This window comes from Erythranthe guttata, chromosome 4, assembly GCF_056151865.1.
Source record: "Erythranthe guttata isolate IM_541 chromosome 4, IM_541, whole genome shotgun sequence".
Taxonomy (NCBI): Eukaryota; Viridiplantae; Streptophyta; class Magnoliopsida; order Lamiales; family Phrymaceae; genus Erythranthe; species Erythranthe guttata.
Genome location: NC_142536.1, coordinates 9,055,979 through 9,072,270, shown reverse-complemented (window position 1 = coordinate 9,072,270; position 16,292 = coordinate 9,055,979). Strand labels below are relative to the sequence as shown.

Here is a 16,292-nt window from a genome sequence, read left to right as displayed (position 1 = left end):
ATTCGTATGATTACTATAATTTAAATATTGTTAATAATTTTATTATTATAGTGTAGAATATTTTCCTATTATAATTGTTATTGTCATTTATTTAAATAGTCATTTTTCCACTTTTAAAATGCTATCCCGTACATGACACGGCTAGTAATACTGGTATATAGTATATCAAATTACAAAATTAAGAAAAGGCTTCTACACTTCAACAAAATCTAACCTTATTATTCTAATTAATTATAGAATAATATAGAATTAAAATTTCAACATTTCATGATCCCTTAATTATTACATTGACAAATCATTAATAATTGAGTTAGATTTAAAAAAAAAAAAGGTTTTGGAAACCCTTGCACTCATAATTTACCAAGAACAAGAGCAATGTCAATGAACTTGCAGATATCTTGTTTGGCCGTCTCCAGTTCCAATAATCTTCCATATTCGTCGTATAAGCTGTCCATTACCGCCTCCCCGAAATGGTGCGAAACCATCGGTTCTTGTACTGCTCGAACTGCTTTGGCTAACACCGTAACGTTGCTCGTCAAATTCATCTCCTTTTCGAACATCTCAAGATACTCCAATTTGAAGGAACCCTCTTCTTTTATTACATCTTCTATTTCTTCCTTGGATGCCCTATAATAGTGAACATCAAAACTTTCCAATTTCTCCTCCTCAATTATACCCTGGAACAACAAATTATATTAACATTGTTTAGAATATATGTAGCATATCAAAAATATTAGGACATGTAATAAGGTGGGGGATACATGCAAATATAACAAATATAGGAATATATTTATTTATATACAATAAATATGTCTCTATTTAATTACTTAAAAATTATATATTTTTCATATCTTCATATATATTGTTATCATCTATTAATTGTACTTGATTTGGGACAAGAATTAAGGAAGTAACTAAATTATTTGGAGATTTGCTATTGAAATGTGTTTCTATTTTTTTGAAAATTACAAAAATAACCCCTTATGAAAAAAATAGGTGACAACGTACGTACCTTAGAAACGAGAGCTCGGAGAGATTGATAAAGAAGTTCCCATAAAAATGTGTTGTCCTTACTGTAAAAGTCAGCACCATTTCTAACAGTGAAAACAAGCACCATCCGGCCTCCATGAACGAGTTCTCGGGAGCGTGACTTGAGAAACACGGAAAAGTCCTCTTTGAATTGTTTGGCGTATGCTTTGCAAACCTGTGGTGGACTGTTTTTCGATATGTATACGCTTTTTTTGTTCAAAGAGGTGCCTCTCTCGTCGTATAATCCTGGGGGAACCTGCAATTCAATAAAATTTTCGATAGTTTGTAGAAATTGTATACTATTTAATTTTTAGAACTTGATTGACTAGCATTTAAGAAAATAATAATTAAAAAAAACTAGGTCAAATTATTATCATATCCTTACGTTCGAACTAAATTATATATCAAAGATGCCTCTTGTTTGAGTAATTACGTTTAACTTTACATCAAAACCTAATAATGGTCTTTTTTTTTCTTATCGTCCGAACACTAACAAAATCTTTTAGTATTTTACGCTTTAACTAAACTGTAAGACCCCATTTGATTGGGGAGATTAACCAAGAGTAATTAAATAATTGGACTTTATTTGATGTTTATTATCCTCAATGACTAACCTGGTCGATTTGGAATATTATATTAACATGTCTTCTCTTGCATTATCTTGCCTTTTAGGGAGTTTTTTTTGTTGGGCGTTCGACGGTCAGATAAAATAATTGATTTTCATTGAATTATTATTTAATCTTATCTTGGCTAATCCTATCTTGTCAACGAGGCCTAAATAAACAGTTTTTTTCACTCAAATAAGAGGGATTTGTGTTTTCCCTAATTTAGTCTATAACTCGTTATTGGGGTGTTTGTAGTTTACCCTAAAAACAAATCTGGATATGTGTATTAATTTTGGATAATACTTCAAATATGCAAAGTAAATTTTATAATTCACACAGAAAAAAAAAAACAGAGAGAAGAAGAAAGCATACATACCCTGGATAGCCAGTGCAAACAGTTGAAGGAATAGACAAAGTGCAAGCTATTTTCCGGGAAAAGTCTGCCAAAAAAACTGCCCGGAAAAGCACCTATAAAAATATTGCTCCTAATTGTTTTATTCAATTCCTCGTACAAATCCGGCAATGCCTGAAATATTGTGTTGAAGTCGTTTGTCGGAAGATCATTCAGACAAACCCGGATTTCATTAGGCGCTGGCTGCTCAAATTTCTTAGCCGTGTTCTGTACTGCGCCCACGATTCTTTTAACGTACGACATAGCGTTGGAACCCGATGAGCATCCAAGATCAGCTATTCCTAAGCTTTTCGGCCTTAGTGTTACGTACATTTCTTCTATGGCTTCCATGGTTATGCCCATCATCTTCTCCGCTACACTTTTCTGTCGATTAAATGATAATGATACTCGTAACTCACGCCATATATATATATATATATATATATATATATATATATATATATATATATATATATATATATATATACACACTTAATTTTCATCGAAAATATAGTTTTTTTTTTAATTTAATTATTTTGGGAATGGAAGTAATGCATAACTTTTGTACTTAGCAATCAAACTATATGAGAATAAAATGGAAGAGACATATATTTTTTGAAAGAAGCTAGACTAGTGTTAGAAATAAAGTAATTTATTTTAAAATACCAATTAAATTATATATGTAAATTCGGGGAATTTTCGATTTAATTTTGGAAGCCAGGGTTAAATAAGAAGGTGTCAATCAAATCTAAAAACTTTGTTTTGAATAAAAGTGACCTGAATTGAAGAATTGTTGTAATAGCTTGTCTCTCCAAGCCCTCCCTTCATGTGGAACACTTTCTCCACATCCATGATGATAATAAAAAATAACTAGTCTAATTTAGTTAAGATGCATTATATATATATATATATATATATATATATAGATTTATATATATATATATATATATATATATATATATATATATATATATATATATATATATATATATATATATATATATATATATATATATTTGAGTGAGGCGATTGGTTGTGCTGGAATTTGTCGTATGCATGAAATGGTAACAATAGTTGAGGAAATTAACAATTTTTATATTTGATATTCGATTCGAGATTGGTTATTATAAACTTGTTTAATTTGATAATTGTTAATCCAAGCACATCAAACAAAGAAAACTGGAAGACGATGAAGATTACGTTGGGGAGTCAAAGTTTAAGGGCTAGTTTGGTTAAACTTATTTTAAACAACTGACAAAATCTTTACATCTGATAAGATGTTTAAGAATTGATAAACTACTACATCTTATTTTCTGAATTAATTTGTAAAGTAATTGAATAATAAACTTATTTGTTATATTTACTCATTATAAGATGGGTGGAAATATTTTTTTTTTAAATATTTCAACAGCTTATTTAAAAACAAAAATTAAAATTTTCTTAAAAAAATACTACCAAACACTTTGGAAAAACTTATAAACTTGTAAACATCTTATAAATCATTTTTAACATCTTATAAATTTAGCCAAACACCGTGTTTAATTTGGCATGTCGTTTAAGGAATCGTTAGATTCCCCGTTTGTGAGCATCTAGAACTAAATAATTAGAATAATATATTTTGGGCACATAGCTGCTTTCGGGATTGATTTTTTTTAGTATTTTTAAGATAACATTTTAATTAATGAAAGGCCACATCACCACAATTTATTATTCATTATTGAACTATTTTGAATATAATATGATTTTGTACTCATATTAAAACAAAATGAAATACAAGAGCATCTTAAACCTATAGTGGATTGGCATCTTAAACCTTGTTTTTATCTGTCATCACTAGGCCAAAATGGTCGACTGGCGACGAAATTTGGCGACGACAATGTCTATTTGGCGACGATTTTGTACTGTTTGCGACGAATTATTTTCGTCGCCACATCCTACAAAAAACGTCGCCAAACGTCCCGTCGCAAGGTCGGCGACGAAAAGTCATTTTCGATGGAAAGTTTGGCGACGAATTTAATAAATCGTCGCAACATTCATATTTTATGGAAAAAAATGTTTTTTTAATATTCGCGACGGATCCTATACTTTCGTCGCTTCCCAGTTGCGACGAATAAATAATAAGTCGCAAACGTTGGCGACGAATTATCTTTTCGTCGCTATAGTCAGCGACGTTTTGTGACGGTTTCCTCGCTACGTTTGTGAAAAATGTTTGCGACTAATAGCCGTTTTTGTCGCAAGGCCACGATTTATTGGCGACGATTTGTTTTATTTATTCGTCGCTAGGTTTTTTTTTTAATATAATTTCTGGTTTATTTATTTTTTCAATTAACAAATTCAACCTGTATTCAGCAGTTGTACAAAAAAAAATACACTTATATCGAAAATATTAAAACCAATTATACGGATTAAATATCAAGGTAGCACAAAACATAAATTAAAAAAGTACATAAAAGCTTAAAAGCATATAATGTAGTGTTGCAAAGTTTAATTCAAAAACCAAACAAAGTTCATCCCTTTTTATACTCCACCATCATTGGAAGGAGTCGATGTCGAGGCTTGTAGTCCAAAACGGCGGACCAAGGTGTTCACAATTTCTCGGGTTTCTTTCAATTCCGCTTCCAATCTTTCCATTTTTTCATCTTTAAGTTGCATTTGCTCTTTCATTGAATTCATTTCCATTTGCACTTCTGGCGGAATTGAAGAAAATCTCGACTTTGAACTCTTTGTGGTGGTTGCAATCTTAATTCCAAGCCCTTTGCTTTTTCCGAGCACTTTTTCTATCGCAATTGAGTTGGCCGTGCTTTCGTCACTTCCATCACGAATTGTCTCATCGTACACTCGTTCCAAATCAGTCTGAAAATGATTAAGTACACTTGTTTAGCAAAAATTTCGACAACATAACAACTAATAAATGAACATCCCCAGAAAAACCATCCATGTATGCAACAACATTATTTAAAACAAATATTCATGAGAAATAAGCAACTATTCAACTGTTGTCCAGACACGAATTTAGCGATGACGAATTATTAGATAAACGAACATAGTTGTTTCTTGGAAAAAATGGCGTGCCTAAACAGTATGGAACTTGAAATAAAGAAAATGAATGTATATACTATTTGTATCACTTGCATCTTGTTGTCTACTATTTGATAAACACAGCACAAACACGAACACGACACTTCGAATGAAAGAAATGATTGGAATTTATTTAACTAAGAAAAAATATTTTGATATGATGAAATCAACAGTTTCAAGAAAATACCTTGGTTGTGATACTTAGGCCGGTAAGTAGCTAGAAGCCAAGCTTTCCCAATCAACAACCTGCTTTCCCTTATAATCGTTCGACACTCCAACTTGGGGTACATTTGCAGGTGCAAAAGGGCCAAACTGGTAACTCTTTGCACCCATTGTAGTTGTTCTATCATCCTCGTTTTCGGTCTCGTTTTTGACTCGCATTAGGTTAACTGGCTTCAAGATTTGAAGCCCATCTTCATCAACCTTAAACCTCTTTGTTGTATTAGTTAAATCAGTCCCAAAAATCCTCTTCTTTGAGTCCATTATCAGGTTTTCCATTCAGCCCTAACCATCTAAAAGCAGGTTTTCTTGTCTCAGGGTGATGAATCTGTATATCGTACAGAATAAGTGTTAAAATTATGAATCCACATAACGAGTTTCATAAAATTAATGTCGAATTAGGATATACGATGAATCCAGATACGATGCATCCGCGTATTTTATGGCTCAAAGAAAAATCGGAATAACAAAATTAGAGTATGGAAGAAATGAAAGGACAACGAAAAGCACTCCGGTTAGGCTCATTTTATCTAGGGGCAATTTGTTAAGCACCGGAGATTTTACTTCTTGATAAATCCATAATTTGTAATTGATATTTAACATAATTAATTGTGCCTAAAACACTTATATGCACCCACTAATTAGTATAATTATTTTAAATTAAAAATATGGTGAATTAAATGCATAATCTCTCCCGAAATCGCATTATCTAAAAATCCTCTCATTATTTCTCCCCCTAAAATCACGCTCGAAATCCACTCCGGCAAAATTGCATTACCTAATTATTTCGTTAATTTGTTTATCACATCTAATCTTTCTCCATCTCTCCACAAATCTCGCCCCCCACTTCCCCAGTATCTCATAAATCCATTTCATCTTTTTCTCTTGATCCCCAAAAACCGCAACAATGACTTCACGTGTATTGTAAGAAAATCTACTATTATTTTCGGACAAAAACTTCTTCTCTTTAGAGCAAACAACATACATATTTTGGTTCAACGTCACACAAGCTTTTCCGGTAAAAAAAATTGACGTGTATTACAGTGGAAATGGCAAAATTCACTTTCCACAAGAGTGGAATTTATGCGCGCAAAAACCACCATGTGAGCAAAAACTACTCTACTTGCAAAAACCACTCAGCGTGCAAATACCACTCTTACATTCAACTTTAAAATCCTGCATTGTGTCAAAATCACTCTGTAATTTAAAAAAAAAAATGGACTCATTGTAATTACACTTATATGATGGGGAGTTTTGTCAAATAATCCCTTTTATTTATTTATTTATTTTGCTCAAACTGAATATGAACTAATTATTTCAATTTTTATATAATAAAAATTAAAAAAATCAAGCATATCGGTTATATAAGGTTACATAACAGTTCAGTTCAATTATTTTAGTTTTTTTTTTTTTTTTTTTCTCTCCTTTTGTTTTGTGGTTCAAGATCAATCATACGTTTTAGAGGAAATTGGCTAAACACCGCTTATAGGACGAGCGTGTGTGTATATATATATAAAAGTTGTTAGATGAATATAGGTGTAGGTTCCTTGAACCCTTGAACTATAAAATTGATATGAATTAAATTAAATTATTAGTATATATACATAAATATCCTCAATTAATATTTAAATTAAAATATTATTTTGTAAAATTAAGAAACAAATCTCATATATCACTCTCCTCTTTCACGTGTCTCTCTCTCACACGTTTTTCTCTTAAAATTGCATACAACGACAAAATGGAAAATACAATTTGCATCAACAAGTTTCAAACTGCAACAACAAAGTAAAAAAATACAAACATTATGATAAACAAACTGCAGTTTTGCACCAGTAAAATAATATTGAAAAATAATGGGAGAGAGAGATAGAGAGAGAGAGGGGTAAATATAATTATCAATACCATATGGACTTTAAAGTTATTTAACAGATCTGATAGGTGCAATTGTAATTTACCTATATTTATTAGGGGTGTTTTTAACACAATATGAACAATAGATTTAATAAAAAATGTGACTTATGACTTGAATTTATTCACATATAATCTAATGTAGAGAGACTTATAGTAAGAATCAATATCAAATCACGGAACTTAAAAGGGGCAAGGGAGGTTGTGGCCCCCCTAAAACTATTACTCTATATTTGCACATTTGCACAATAGTGGACGTGCAAGTGGACAATAATAGTAATTACCGGACTCGAATCCTAAACATTTATCCTATTGGTAAAGGCTACGTACTAACTCTCCTAATGAGGGTTGATATATTTTCACAATCTTAATCTCTATTAAAATTCACAATATTTTTTTTTATGTAAAACAAGAAAGTATTTATTTTTTTCCTTTTATTTCTATGTATTTCTAGATTTTCATTTCTTTTACGGCACATTTGGTATGTGGGTATGGGCAAGGAATGGAATATATGTTCCCAATTTTATTCCCGAATACATGTTTGGTATGTTTTGGGAATGGGAATACTCATTCCTATCGGAATGCTCATACCCAAAATTATAGGATTAGTGATTCCTCCACTCCCCCATGGTTTTACGTATTCCCAATTCTGTGGGAATAAATAATTATTTTCATTCCTTTCTTATTACTCGTTTATACCAAACATAGGAAATGGAACAATGTCATCATTCCTTTCCCATCATTATTCCATTCCAATGCTTATTCCATTCCTATCTTATTCCTTTCCTACATACCAATTGTGCCGTATCTCATTCAACTAATGCATACTATATTATAATATAGGGTGAATGACAAAAAAACTCATTCCAAGGGATTTAAATGCACATTGGTGCACCCAAAAAAAAAAAAAAAAAAAAGTCTTTCAAACGCACCCATCCTCATGTCTTTAGTCAAAAATACCCTCCATAATATATTTTTTTGTCAATTCCATCCATTATGCTCTAACTTCCTTAATATTACACATTGATCCTGGATTTAGACAAATATATCACATTAACCCCCATTTTAATAATTTTTTGAAAAAATATTTTTTTTTTGAAAATAATTTTTTTTCTGAAATTTGTTTTTTCCGGCCAGATTCCGGCGTTGACCGTCGGAAACCGCCGGTCTTCAACGTTGACTTTTTTTTTTCCTGAATTTTTTTTCTGGCTGGTCAACCACCGTTACCGCCGGTCTCCGTCGTTAACTTTTTTTTTCTTAGATTTTTTTTTTAATTAATATTACTGTCTTGGCTGCTAAATTACTGTCTCAGACAGTAATATTACTGTTTGGGACAGTTATATTACTATTTGGGACAGTAATATTATGAATATTATTTTCCCGAACAGTAATATTATTAATATTACTGTCCCAAACAGTAATATTATTGCATGTGACAGTAATATTACGGTCGGAGACGGTAATATTACAATCGAACATAGCAAAAATGCAGGCCACCAAGACGATAAAATTAATTAATACAGTAATATTACTGTCTCAGACAGTTAAATTACTGTTGGAGATGGTAATTTAGCAGCCAAAACTGTAATATAAATTAAAATAATTTTTTGAAGAAAAAAAATTTCAAAAATAAAAAAACTCAATTAACATTTAAATTACTGTCTCCGACAGTTAAATAACTGCTGGAGACAGTAATTTAGCAGCCAAGACAGTAATATTAATTAAAATATTTTTTTTAAGAAAAAACAAAATTATAAAAAAATAAAAAATAAATAAAAAAAGTCAACGCCGGAGATCCGGCGGTCAACGACGGTTGACCTACCAGAAAAAAATTCAAAAAAAAAAAGGTCAACGCCGGAGACTGGCGGTCAACGGTAGCTGACCGGCAGTCTCCGGTGGTGGCGGGTCAAAATTGGGGTCAAAATTGTAATTAGAGTTAAAATTGGTTAATTGATGAAATTGGGCTAAATTGGGGTGTAAATCATGAAATTGGATTTGAATTGGGTTTCAATGAATTGCGGGTAATTTTGGTATATATAAAATGATTTTCTTTATTTGCAATTTGTAAATAAGTTTGAATGGGCATGATTTATTTGAAAGACAAAAAAGTTGGATGTCCATCTTTTAAGTGAGTGCCCTTGTCATGGATCTATTTACCATTTGCCCTATAATTTATTTTACTAAATGTCCATAAATATTTTTCTTGACAATAATATCTATCATTGATTAACCCTCTCAGTTTTCCACCCCCAACCGAAAAATCCTAGTTCCGCCACTAATTATTTAATTAATTAAAATCTCGATTAAAAAAATAATATAAAATAATTTAGATGATGCATGTACTCTTATCATTTTATTGTCATTAATCGCATGGTTAAAATTATGTGGTATAATTTTGTCCAATTTATGTTAGGGTCCATTTGGATGGAGGGATTTGGGGAGGGATTTGATTTGGGAAATGGATTTGAAATGACTCCAATTTTGGAGTCATTTGAAATCCATCACTATTGCTTCAAAATCAACTAAAAAGGAGAGGTGGGGATTTGAAATCCATCTCCAAATCCCTCAATCCAAACAAGTCCGAGGGATTTGTTATTATGGATTTGAAATCCCTCCCCCAAATCCCTCCATCCAAATGCACCCTTAAGCTCTTCTCTGAACGAATAAGATCCAACTTTCCAGCTAAATCGGTAAGCAATGGTTGATCCAATTCAGAGCTCTAAACCAGACATGCTGAATTTGTTTTCATTGATCGAACAAGAGTTCAAATGTATATAAGAGGTCATTAAATGCAATCAAACACGCCCTTAGTTATTGTATCCGATGGTACTTTTCTATTCTAAACGGTTCAAATGGCTCAATTTTTTGGCCTTGTTCGTGCCCATTATTAATTTCAATTAATTAAATAGTCATTGTGCCAGTGTACTCACGAATTGGAAAAATGTGTTTTAGGAAGAAAACACATTGAGGAAAAAGTAATGTTCATTTGTAGTTTAAGAAGAGACAATTCATACTGAAGCAGACAAACGATCTTGTCTGAATAAGATAGAAACATTTGATTTTTTTCAAGAGGTTATAAAACATAAATTTTAGGGCAAATAGCACTTCATCCCCTCAAAAACCCTATTTCAGGGCTTTTTTTTCCTTCGTGAATCTGAATTTTATATTTGGAGTCAGCGCTTCATATCCTTGAAGGTCTTTTAGGGTCGGGGGCTCCATTTCCTGGAAAAAATTGTCCAATAATTTTTGTTAGTTATCTATTTGACACCAGATTTCAATCCCTAATTCTCTCTCCCCCTCCGCACGTTCTAGTTACGAGTTTTCAGTTTTTTTGCGGAACCATCTTAACGCTTTCATGGAAAGTTCTTCTACCGCCATCAATTCAACCACTGCCACCATCCATGCAACTCATGTCCAGTGGCGGATCTGGCTATGGTCTAGGGTGTGCAGCTGCACACCCTTGATTTCAAAATAAAATTGTACTGTTATACATAAGTTAATTGAAATGGCTAGTGGTTGAGGTGGTAAAGAGGTTCTTCAGACATTAATAGATCCTGGATTTGATATCTATGCCTCTCATATAGTGCTTTTTTTTTCCCACCTCTTTTCTCTTTAAATATTCCAAAAATTTTCTAAAATTTGCAAAGGGTAAATTTTTGGTCCACTATTTTTTTCTAAAGTAATATTTAAATTTTTATTCTACGCAATTTCGAACACCCTTGGCAAAAATCCTGGATTCACGGCTGCTCATGTCGCTATGGACGTAGAAGCAAACTACCGCCACCATCAATGCAACTACCGACGATTCGAGCTCAAGACCTGACCTGACAACACCCCCGCCGTCAGCAAACTCTAGAAGTGCGCCGACTTCGCGTGCAGGCGTTAATGCTCGGCTTCAAAATTGACAAAATTACCCTTCCAAATTACTCAAATCCGACTAGGATTTCACACGAAATGCACATTTGGGACGAAATGCCACAAATAGTATATTTTGAAGGGGTTGTCTCTTTTTATATTTTTTTGGGGCAAAGTGCAAAAATGGGGTTTTTTGAGGGGTGAAGTGCTATTTGCCCTAAATTTTATTTGGGGAAATATTGGGAGGACTTGAAAAACCGGGCCAAACATATATAATCAACCTTCTAAGTATAAAAAGCTTTTGGATTGCCAACGAAAAAACGTACAAATACAATTATTTTAAGAATGAAAAAACATGAAAACCAAAGAATCAAAGGGGAAAAAATGAAAAAAGAAAAAAAAAAAGAAAGAGCAAATAAGACGAGGGCTCGCTTAGTCTTGCGTTGTCTTTTACTTAAACGGATCTCATAACCCATACTATTATTATTATTATTCATCATAAAGTTGCTTTCGATAACTTTAATATTTATTTTCGACCTGTATAACACATGAAACCTCAATATAATACTTACTCGATCTTCTCCAGCTCACATTTCTCTTCGACTTTTTTTTCGTCTTCTCTCATTCTGTACTAATAATTAAACGATGCATATTTCATTGAAGGAAGCTTATTATAAAATTCTGACGAACAATTATTCTGATGTCATCTTTCGCGGAGTGGTTGTCGCCGTAGTTGTCGCGATATTAGTCGGATGGTTTCGGAAAGGATGTGAGAGAAGAATTAAAAAAGGTGAAATTCCCGGAAAACTTGGTGTTTCTTTCCTCGGAGAAACTTTTTCTTTCCTAGCTGCTGCAAACAGTACAAGAGGTTGTTATGATTTTGTCAAGCAACGACGAATAAGGTACGCATACAACTTACGGAACTAACTAAGCCCATTTTAGTTTTTGGGAGAAGAATTTGAGAAATAAAGTGAATTTTGTTTATATTTTAGTAGTAATTTTATATTTTAACTATAGGTTAGTCAACTCGTGTCTGAAAATCTAGATTTTGGTTTAGTTTTGGGATGATAAAACTACGGCGAGTTTCGAAATCCTCAAAGAATTTAGAATAAATCCGAATATAGCTAATAAAGAATTATGCTATTTTCTACCACAAATAAAATTGGAATTTAATTTAGGATCCTTGAACTCACTGGCGGAGTCAGCATAGGGCTAGTTGGATCATGCATGTGGGCCCCCCCTGCACCCGCAACGTTTCTCTAATCCCTATTATTTTATATAAGGATTTAAGTTTAGTTGTGTATATATAATAACATTATCAGATGTTTTGATGCATATGCTTTGGAATTAATATTCAGGCATGGGAATTGGATCAAGACGAGAATTTTGGGGCACGTTCACGTTTTCGTTCCTAGTACAGAAGGAGCGAAAAGGGTGTTGGCGAGCGATCATGCGGCGTTCAACAAACGGTTCTTGAAATCAATGGCGGATGCGGTTGGAAAGAAAAGCTTGTTAGGTGTACCTCAAGAGATCCATCAAAGGATCCGTCGTTTGCTTTCGGATCCTTTCTCCATGAATTCAATGTCCAAATTTGTCCCGAAATTCGACCTTGAGTTGTGTGAGAGACTCAAGAGATTAGAGAATGAAGGAAAAAGTTTCAGAGTGCTTGACTTCACCACCAAGGTATCCTGAACATTCTTCTAATTAATTATTATCTAACTCATGTGGAAATTAAAAAAATAACAAAGAAGGAGTTCTTCTTTATTCATTCAAAATAACACAAGATACTTTATTTTTTGCAATTAAGGTGGCATTTGATGGAATATGTGAAATGTTGATGAGTGTGAGAGATTATTCCACACTTAGAAAACTCGAAAGTGATGTTGATGCCGTTAATGAAGCCATGCTTTCGTTTCCTGTTATGTTTCCAGGCACTAGATACTACAGAGGAATGAAGGTACGTAGGTGCGACGACTTACAAACGAACCATCATTTATTCTTTTTTTTTTTTTCCTTTGGCAAGATAGGATTAGCCAAGATAAGATTAAATAATCTAATGAAAATTCAATTATTTTATTGGATCCTCGAAGGTTCAACAATAAAATCCTTAAAAGGCATGATGCCGCATAATAACATAATATTTCTGGGCCGACCCGGAAAGTAATTTGGGTTTACCAAATATCAAACAAACTCCAATTATTTAGTTAAACATGTTTTTATCTCTCTAACCAAACGAGGTTTTATGGGTCCATTATATATAACTTATGTAGAGGTTGTATTATTGTATTTTTGGATATAAATGTTCTAAATAGTTTTTCATTACATGCACATTGAGGTGTTGTTCTAATTAAAATGGTGAAATTATATATATATATATATATATATATATATATATATATATATATATATATATATATATGATTAGGCAAGAAGAAGGTTAATGGAAACCTTCACGAAGATGATTAGCAAGCGACGAAGTGGAGAGGAAGCTCCTGCAGATGATTTCCTGCAATCGTTGTTGGAGAGAGATTCATATCCACCGGAAGAGAAGTTGGACGATCAAGAGATTCTCGATAATCTATTGACGCTCATAATTGCCGGCCAAAGCACCACTGCAGCTGCCATAATGTGGTGCGTCAAATTCTTGGATGAAAATAAACATGTTCAACATACATTAAGGGTACGTATGTTACACATTCCATATTATTCAAACCCTATTAATATTTATCAAAAAGTCATCTTTAATTTCATATCGTTTTGAGATCAGCTATAATTAATAGCACTAACATAATGCAATTAGCAGGAGGAACAACTATCAATACTTAGAAAGAAACCTGATGGAGCCCTACTCAAATATGAAGATCTCGCGAGCATGTCTTATGCTTCAAAGGTTAGAGAAAATCTAAACCAAACAACGTACTTATTTTATATACATACGCGCGCAGTAGATTATATAAATATCAAATGATTCACCTTACTCTTACTACTAACAACCAGTACAAGAAAAAGTTGCATTAGCGACACTGTGACAAATGCAAAAGTTGTCACTAAATGCATACATTAACTACAACATCTTTTTGTTGTCACTTAATTCTTACTTATTGTCACTGTAGAGCATTAGCGACATCCTGTTAGTAACAACATCTTTTGCCCAACTATGTTAAAAATAGGTGTTGTCACTCAATTTTTTTAATTTTTTGTTTTGTAGCGAACTTAAATTTTTAGAGGAAACGGTCATTCAAATTCAACAATGTCATTGGTATTTTAGTTATGCAAAGTAATCAAGTATTGTTTTATTAGGTCGTCAAAGAGACATTGAGGATGGCTAATGTCTTGCTATGGTATCCTCGAGTTGCTCTACAAAATTGCACCATTGAAGGCAAGTTGAGGTTTGAGAATTTAGGACCCAAAAAAAAAAAGAATAATCAAGTTGAAAAAACTAGAAATGAATTCTACAAAATTTGTGTGGTGTGCAGGTTATGAGATAAAGAAAGGTTGGAATGTGAACATTGATGCAACTCAGATACATTATGACTCGACAACGTACGAGGAACCGTATCGTTTCAACCCTTCTAGATTCGATGTAATAAATAAAATATCACATCTACTACTAGTAATTAATTGCTTCTCTTTTAATGATCATTGCCAATGTTTTGTATTGAATATATATTGGTTTTTTTTTTTTTTTTTTTTTTTTCAGGAAATGCAAAAGCCATATAGTTACATACCTTTTGGCACAGGACCTAGGGCATGCTTGGGCATCAACATGGCAAAAGTTACTATGCTCGTATTTCTACACCGGTTGACGAGCGGATACACGTAAGTCGATTCGCGTACGCTTATATTATTCTTGATTCATTTATTTTTTTTTTCTTTTTACAAAATCATATTTTTTTTTTAATTTGAAGATGTTGAATTGCTAAAAAAAACTCCTTATATTATTAATATTAGCAAAAATCCCAGTATGGTGAATTTTTTTTAAACAATCACTAAATTGTGAGTTTTTAGAAATAATTTGTTAAATAAGTTGAATAATAGGAATTAAAGTTTTTAACGATTAGAGTGATGGTTTTGATACCAATCCTTCATACTTTTACGCAAAAAAAAAAAAAAAAAAAAAAAATAGTTTGTTAAACATTACCATGGTTACTGCATTTGATCCACAATAACCCACATTTTTTAAAAATACTTTTGTCCACTAATACTACATTAAATGCATTTTTTTTCTTTTTGTTTTAACCTTATTAATTCACTTCAAACATTAACTATATTTTATAAATAATAAATGGTGTTTTGAATTTTGTATGTATTTTTCTTAAAATGAAGTGACATTTATTGAGTTTCTTAATACGTATACGAACATGGAAAAAAGACGACAATTAAGGAACAAGATGAAGTAATTAGATTGTGTTTATTATTGTGACATGATGTAGGTGGACGGTTGACGACGAGGATCTTAGCTTAGAAAGGAAAGCTCACATACCTAGATTACAAAGCGGATGCCCAATCACTTTAAACCGATTGGATGACACAAACACATGATTTCTACATAATTGGTTTTCTTCTGCAATTTTATTTATGTATAATAATGAAAAAAGGTTTGAATTTCATCCACCCCATTTGTGTTAATTTGCTGCATCTTTGAAAAACGATCAATATAATCATGGAAAGGTAAACCAAGAAACTAAGGGCTTTTTTTTATCGGGGAGATTAGTCATTATTAACTAAATAATTGGATTTTATTTGATGTTTGGTATCATTAGTAACTTGTCGAGTCGACCCGCAAATATTTTGTTATCAGAGATTATCTAGGTATGTTTCTCACTAATATTATAATAATGTTTTAGGTAAAAAAATATATGAGTCAAATAAGTTTAACAGTTATAATGGCCGGTCATGTATTTTTCTTGTCATTGGGTCGATAAATAGACCTTGTGTTTCCAAACACGTGACAACATTTAAAAACTAAAAGTTACTTATTAGTACTATCCAAACACCTTAAAAAATAATTTTTAAAATAAGATGTAATACCATATCAGTTCATAAAACATCTTATCAGATGTAGGAGCTTATAAGATGTTCTAAATAAGCTTAGCCAAATGGACTCTTTATATGTGTAGAATTAAGAATTATGTAACTAATGCAATATTGGAATTACAAAGTGACATTTATATGAAACCGAAAAAAAGGGCAAGGTTCACTTTGCA

General features: G+C 32.2%; 2 protein-coding genes and 1 long non-coding RNA gene across 3 annotated transcripts; 1 reads left to right on the top strand and 2 right to left on the bottom strand.

Annotated features, from left to right (window-relative positions):
- Positions 1 to 289: 289 nt before the first annotated feature.
- Positions 290 to 2,914, bottom strand: LOC105972752 (putative methyltransferase TCM_000336). Its single transcript, XM_088817653.1, has 4 exons — positions 2,803 to 2,914; positions 2,011 to 2,409; positions 1,013 to 1,285; positions 290 to 677 (listed from the first exon to the last, which is right to left on the bottom strand). Exons 1-4 carry the CDS (start codon positions 2,875 to 2,877, stop codon positions 351 to 353), a joined length of 1,074 nt encoding a protein of 357 aa, XP_088673779.1. The 5' UTR covers positions 2,878 to 2,914; the 3' UTR covers positions 290 to 350.
- A 1,488-nt stretch (positions 2,915 to 4,402) lies between these two features.
- LOC148771076 (uncharacterized) lies at positions 4,403 to 5,577 on the bottom strand. The gene is made up of 2 exons (XR_016030835.1): positions 5,291 to 5,577; positions 4,403 to 4,878 (listed from the first exon to the last, which is right to left on the bottom strand). It is a non-coding gene; the product is annotated as an uncharacterized LOC148771076 (long non-coding RNA).
- Positions 5,578 to 11,624: 6,047 nt separating this feature from the next.
- On the top strand, positions 11,625 to 15,769 carry LOC105972754 (abscisic acid 8'-hydroxylase 1). Its single transcript, XM_088817652.1, has 9 exons — positions 11,625 to 11,987; positions 12,444 to 12,768; positions 12,893 to 13,042; positions 13,511 to 13,765; positions 13,889 to 13,975; positions 14,386 to 14,464; positions 14,562 to 14,668; positions 14,786 to 14,904; positions 15,519 to 15,769. Exons 1-9 carry the CDS (start codon positions 11,731 to 11,733, stop codon positions 15,625 to 15,627), a joined length of 1,488 nt encoding a protein of 495 aa, XP_088673778.1. The 5' UTR covers positions 11,625 to 11,730; the 3' UTR covers positions 15,628 to 15,769.
- Positions 15,770 to 16,292: the final 523 nt, after the last annotated feature.